This window comes from Cricetulus griseus, chromosome 3 (assembly GCF_003668045.3).
Source record: "Cricetulus griseus strain 17A/GY chromosome 3, alternate assembly CriGri-PICRH-1.0, whole genome shotgun sequence".
Classification (NCBI taxonomy): Eukaryota; Metazoa; Chordata; class Mammalia; order Rodentia; family Cricetidae; genus Cricetulus; species Cricetulus griseus.
The window spans coordinates 48,322,104-48,328,861 of record NC_048596.1 but is presented as its reverse complement, the minus strand read 5'-3'; the positions used below and the strand labels follow the sequence as shown (position 1 = coordinate 48,328,861).

Genomic DNA, 6,758 nt, shown 5'->3' with positions numbered 1-6,758 from the left:
TAATAGAACTTTAAACTAATGCCAGGATATGAAATCTTCATATGACACTTTCATAGGAAGAGTGATTTTATAACTTCTCTAGGAACACATGTTATTGCTCCACAAAATGAGTCAGAATTACAAATAATGACAGCATGATACCAGTCTCTCTCTGTGTGTGTTTATGTGTATGTGTACTTACATGTGTGTGTATACACAGGTTTTCATTTATACTTATTCATGTGTGCATGTTCATGTATGTGTGATCACATCATTTCTTAGGCATTGTTTTAAGAAGTTGGGATTCAAGTTTAAAATGACTCTCATTAAGATAAATGCTGTAATGTCACTTGAGTCTGCACTGCAATGCATTGTCTTATTTCCTTTTTTATTTTAGGAACTGAGGTAATGATTGTGGGAAGAAATATTACCCAGATCACCCAGTTCGTCCTCCTGGGATTCGCAGATTTCCCCCAAATCATAGCATTGCTCTTTGTTATGTTCCTCACACTTTACATTACAGCACTGACCTGGAACCTGTCCCTTCTTGTTTTAATAAGGATGGACTCCCACCTCCACACACCCATGTACTTCTTCCTCAGTAACCTGTCCTTTGTAGACCTCTGCTACATCACCTCTACAGTACCCAAGATGCTCTCAAACTTCTTCCAGGAAAAGCAAACTATCAGCTTTGGGGGATGCATAATTCAATACTTCATCTTTTCTACTATGGCACTGACTGAATGTTGCCTCATGACAGCCATGGCCTATGACAGGTATGCTGCCATTTGTAAGCCACTGCTGTATTCATCAATCATGTCACCCACCCTCTGTGCTCGCATGGTGATGGGAAGCTGTACAGCAGGGCTCCTAGGTTCTTTATCTCAGATGTGTGCATTGCTGAAGCTCCACTTCTGTGGACCTAATGTCATCAGACATTTCTTCTGTGACATATCACAGCTGTTAAATCTATCCTGTACTGACACTTTCTTTGCCCAGGTCCTGCTTGCTTTACTAACAATGTTGTTTGGGCTTACAAATGCCTTAGTCATCATGACGTCCTATGGCTTTATCGTCTTGTCCATCATGAAGATCACTTCAGCTAAGGGCAGGTCTAAAGCATTCAACACCTGTGCTTCTCACCTGACAGCTGTTTCCTTCTTCTACATTTCTGGTATCTTTGTCTATTTGCGTTCCAGCTCTGGTGGCTCCTCCAGCTTTGACAGATTTACATCTGTCTTCTACACTGTGGTGATTCCCATGTTGAATCCTTTGATATATAGTCTGAGAAACAAGGAAATCAAAGATTCTATGAAGAGGATGCAGAAAAAGACATTCTGCAGCCAAGGTTACAGATAAGATTTCAACCCAATTCCATATCAGAGTCACTGTTATCTGCAACCATATGCATATTACTGGAACACTACAAGGTCCATGGCACTTTGGATAAAAAGCATCCTTGAAACAGACAGCATGCCAATATAAGACAACCATTAATCAGATGCCATGAAAACACATCATTTTTAGTACCACTAGGATCATAATTTCCTTGTTACTAAATGGCTGTCTCATGACTAGTTATTCTATCTGTCTATAGGTATTTGTGATATAAGAAGTTGAGAAACTTGCGCAAGGCTGAAAACTGTTAAATTACAAGACGATCCCTCCAAAGAAGATTCCTAAATGTGATGCCAGAGTCTGTAAACCTTGTCTCATAAATATTTTGATGCATTGTAATAAGGACCAGACTATGACCATTGGTTTTTCTGTGATACAGATCAGGTTAAAATGATTATACCAACACTTCTTGTTTAAAAGAAATAAAGCCACATACTAGATTTATTGTGCCTTAGGAAGACTAATCAGAAACAGCTTGATTTAGTTAAAGGAAATCACTACTAGCCACTTAATAAAATTTAGGTCAAACACAAAAGTTGGAGTTTGAGTCATGAAAAAAAATGGTGAGAAAGACAGGGTTTCTTTATTGCTAATTCCTCGGTATTCTGAGGATTTCATTTCTGGCTCCTTGAAAAGTTGTAACTTATAGCAGTATTATACGGGCCAACAGCAATATATGAGGTGATGGCACTCTGATCTCTCTTACTCTTACTCTTACTCTTCTTTATTACATTCAGAAGTTTGCTCTGGGTAAATATAGTCAACCTGATGACTGCATAAAATATTTACTGATATTTCAGGTGCCTGCTCAAATTTTGTTTAAGAAGACTCCTGTGAATTCATTGTAATATAGTCACTGGACACTCAAAAGTGCTGAGATTAACAACACATGACACATTGGAATGTTCTTATTTTTATTAACTTTTAAAAATTTAAATTAGAAACAATCTTATTTTACATATCAACCCCCATTCCCTCTCCCTCCCATCCTCCCATGCCCTCCACTGAACCCACTCTCCGGACCCCCCCACCCTGTCCCACTCCACATCCACTCCCCAGGGAGAGTGAGGCCTTCCAAGGGAAAATCATCAAAGTCTAACTGCCACCCAAGCTCAGGGGACCTGGTTTGGTCCTATGCTGGTTCCCCAATTATCTGGCTGGGGTACATGAATTCCCACTTGCTCAGGTGAGCTGTTTCTGTGGGTTTCCCCAGAATGGTCTTGACCCCTTTGTTTATCAGTCCTCCCTCTACAACTGGAGTCCTGGAGTTCGGATCAGTGCTTAGCTGTGGGTTTTTGCTTCTGCTTCTGCTTCTGCTTCTGCTTCCATCAGCTACTGAATGAAGGCTCTAGGATGGCATTTAAGGTAGTCATCAATCTCATCATAGGGGAAGGCCATTTAAGGTAGCCTCTCAACTATTAGTTAGATTCTTATTTGGGGTCATCCTTGAGTATCTCTGTACATTTCCCTAGTACCAGATTTCTCTTTAAGGCTATAATGGCTCCCTCTATTAAGGTATCTCTTCTCTGGCTCTCCACTATTTATCCCCCTGACTCAATCTTCCTGATCCCTCATGTTAACTTCTCCCCTCTTCTTTCTCCTACCTCCCTACTCTCCCTTCCCAAGCTCCCAATTTATTCAGGAGCTCTTATCCATTTCCCCCTCTCAAGGGGACTATGCATGTCTCTCTTAGAGTCCTCCTAGTTTCTTAGCTTCTATGGTGGCGTGGATTGTAGGCTGGTAATCTTTTGCTTTATGTCTAATATCCATATATGAGTGAGATATGAGTGAGGAATTACCATGTTTGTCTTTCTGTGACTGGATTATCTTACTCAGGATGATTTTTTCTAGTTCCAGCCATTTGCCTATGAATTTCAAGATTTCATTGTTTTTTTTTTCCTGCTGAGTAGTACTCCATTGTGTAAATGTACCACACCGAAACACCAAATAATCCAAATAAAAAGTGGGATAAAGAACTTAAAAGAGAATTATCTGTAGAGGAATTCAAAATGGCTGAAAGACACTTATGAAACTGCTCAGCATTCTTAGTCATCAGGGAAATGCAAATCCAAACAGCTCTGAGATACCATCTTACTCCTGTCAGAATGTCTAAAATCAAAAACACCAATGCCAGTTTATGCTGGAGAGGATGTGGAGGAAGGGGAACACTCCTTGACTGCTGGTGGGAGTGACAACTTGTGCAGTCACTTTGGAAATCAGTATGGCAGTTTCTCAGGGAAATGGGAATCAGTCTACCTCAAGATCCAGCAATTCCACTCTTAGGCATTTACCCAAGGAAGCACATTCATACAACAAGGACATCTGTTCAACTATGTTCTTAGCAGCTTTATTTGTAATAGCCAGGACCTGGAAGCAACCTAGATGCCCTTTAATGGAAGACTGGGAGGGTCTTTCTTATTGTCTATATTCAGCATTTTGCATCTTATCATTATGTGTTTTAAAGAGAGTGTTGTACTGTTTGTAGTATAATAACTAAAACTTTAAGCTGATATTTCTCAGTATTGCAGAAGAGCTGTTTTTCGCAGACAAAAATGTCAGTGTTACAATCATGACAGTATGATGCATATCTCTCTCTCTCTCTCTCTCTCTCTCTCTCTCTCTCTCTCTCTCTCTGTCTGTCTGTCTGTCTGTCGGTCTGTTTGTCTGTCTGTCTCTCTCTCTCTCTGTGTGTGTGTGAACTCACACATATGTGTATATACGCATTTGTGAACATACTTATGCATTTATATGTGTATATGCTCAGTGTGTATCATCACCTCATTGCTTAGGCATTGTTTTAAGAAGTTGTGATTCAAGTTTAAAATATCTCTACAATAATGCTGTAATGTCACTTGAGTCTGCACTGCAATGCATTGTTCTATTTCCTTTCTTATTTTAGGAGCAGGAGCACCAAGGTAATGATTGTGGGCAGAAATATTACTGAGATCACCCGGTTCATCCTCCTGGGATTCGCAGATTTCCCCCAAATCATAGCATTGCTCTTTGTTATGTTCCTCACACTTTACATTACAGCACTGACCTGGAACCTGTCCCTTCTTGTTTTAGTAAGGATAGATTCCCACCTCCACGCACCCCTGTACTTCTTCCTCATTAACCTGTCTGTTGTAGTCCTCTGCTACATCACCTCAACAGTCCCAAAGATGCTCTCTACCTTCTTCCAGGAAAAGCAAAATATCAGCGTTGTCGGTTGCATAGTTCAATACTTTGTCTTTTCCACAATGGGCGTGAGTGAATCTTGCATCATGACAGCCGTGGCCTATGACAGGTATGCTGCCATTTGTAACCCACTGCTGTATTCATCAATCATGTAGCCACCCTCTGTGCTGGAATGGTGATGGGAAGCTATACAGCAGGGCTCATCTCAGATATTTGTCTTGCTGAAGCTCCACTTCTGTGGAGTCATCAGATATTTCTTCTGTGACCTATCACAGCTGTTAAATCTATCCTGTACTGACACTTTCTTTGCCCAGGTCCTGCTTGTAATATTAACAATGATTTTGGGCTTACAAATGCTTTAGCCATCATGATATCCTATGGCTATATTGTCTTGTTCATGATGAAGATTACTTCAGCTAAAGGGTAGGGCCAAGGCATTTAACACCTGTGCTTCTCACCTGACAGCTGTTTCCTTCTTTTTTATTCCAAGAAGCAGTTGCAGAAAATGACATTCTGCAGCAAAGGTTACAGATAAGAAGATTTCAACACAATTCCATGCCAGAGTTACTGTTATCTGCAATGGTGTGCACATGACTGTAACACTACAAATTCCATAGCACTTGGATAGAGATGCCTTTGAAACAGACAACATGCCAATTAAAAGAAACAATTGATTTGATTCCATAGAGACACATCATTTCTAGGACCAGTAGGATCATAATTTCCTTGTTACAAATGGCCATCTCATCATGAATTATTCTTTCTATAGGTATTTGGGAAATATGAAGTTGAGAAACATGTGCAAGTCTGAAAACTCTTAAATTATAAGGCTCTCCCTCTTGATAAGAATCCTAACTTAGTCCCCAACCCCAGATTCTAACAACCTTGTCTTATAAGTATCTTGATATAGTGTAATAAAGACCAGGCCATGATTATTGATTATATTGTGATACTGATCACATGAGAATGATCCTACCAAAGCTTTTAGGAAGACTCAGAAATAGCTTGCTTTTGTTAAAGGAAATCACTACTAGTCACTTAATAAATTCTAGGTCAAAACAAAAGTCAGAGTTTGAATCATGAAGAAACCTGGTGAGAAAGGCAGGGCTTCATTAGTTCCTTAGTGTTAGAATATCTTGGTATTCTGATGCTTCGATTTCTGTCACCTTGAAAAGTCATGAACTATGTTGGTGTATTATGGCCCAACTGTAAGATATCTGATAATAAGCAACTGATCTAGACTACTCTTCTATATTACATCCAGAAGTTTGCCCTGGGTCAATATAGCTAGTTAGATATATATATATATATATATATATATATATATATATATATATATAAGGTTTCTGCTCAAATGTGGTCTAAGAAGACTTGTGTGAATTAACTGTAACATAGTCATTGAACATTCAACGTTGCTAAGACTAAGAACCCATGACACACTGGCATGTTCTTTCTTATTGTCTATGTATGTTCAGCATTTTGTGTCCTATCATGGTGTGTTTTTAAGAGAGTGATGTTATATTTGTAGAATAATAGCTAAAAACATAACCTATTTCCCAGTATTGCAGGAGAGCTGTTTTCTCCAGGTGACCGTTACCATCATTAAGCAGAATTGCCTTACAGAATACCTTGCTTCACTGTTGTGGAAACTAAATATTTGCCATAGTATAGTGATAAACATGCTCATGGAAATGAAAACAATAGAAAGTTAATATTCTCCCAGAGCCAGAGAAGTGATTTACACCTGTAATCCCAGCATTGAGAAGGTAGGGGGGACAAGAACACTGACCACAGAATGAACTGAGCAGGTTTGTAGAGGTTCACAGAGACTGAAGTGACAATCAGGAAGCCTTTATGGGTCTGATCTAGTTCCTCTGCATATATGTTATGGTTGTATTGATTGTGGTTCTTGCAGTATTCTTAACAGCAGCAGTGGAGCCTGTCCTACTCCTTTGCCTGATTTTGGGACCCTTTCCTCCTATGAGTTCCCTCATCCAGACCTGACGAAAGAGTGTGTGCCCAGCAATTCTTCACAGACCTTGAAAAAACAGTTCTCAACTTCATATGGAAAAACAAAAGACCCAGGATAGTCAAAACATCCCTGTACAATAAAGGAACTTCTGGAGGCATCATCCCTGACTTCAAGCTCTATTACAGAGCAATAGTTTTGAAAACAACTTGGTATTGGCACAAAAATAGACAGG

General features: G+C 39.6%; 1 protein-coding gene and 1 pseudogene across 1 annotated transcript; both read left to right on the top strand.

The window, feature by feature from the left end:
• Window positions 1-387: 387 nt before the first annotated feature.
• LOC100763142 (olfactory receptor 5AN1) lies at window positions 388-1,338 on the top strand. Its single transcript, XM_027406833.1, has one exon. It carries the CDS (start codon window positions 388-390, stop codon window positions 1,336-1,338), a length of 951 nt encoding a protein of 316 aa, XP_027262634.1.
• Window positions 1,339-4,295: 2,957 nt separating this feature from the next.
• LOC100762849 lies at window positions 4,296-5,063 on the top strand (annotated as a pseudogene).
• The last annotated feature ends 1,695 nt before the right edge of the window (window positions 5,064-6,758 follow it).

Coding starts and splice junctions, on each gene's coding strand:
- LOC100763142 (XM_027406833.1), top strand. CDS start 388: ATGATTGTGGGAAGAAATATTACCCAGATCACCCAGTTCGTCCTCCTG.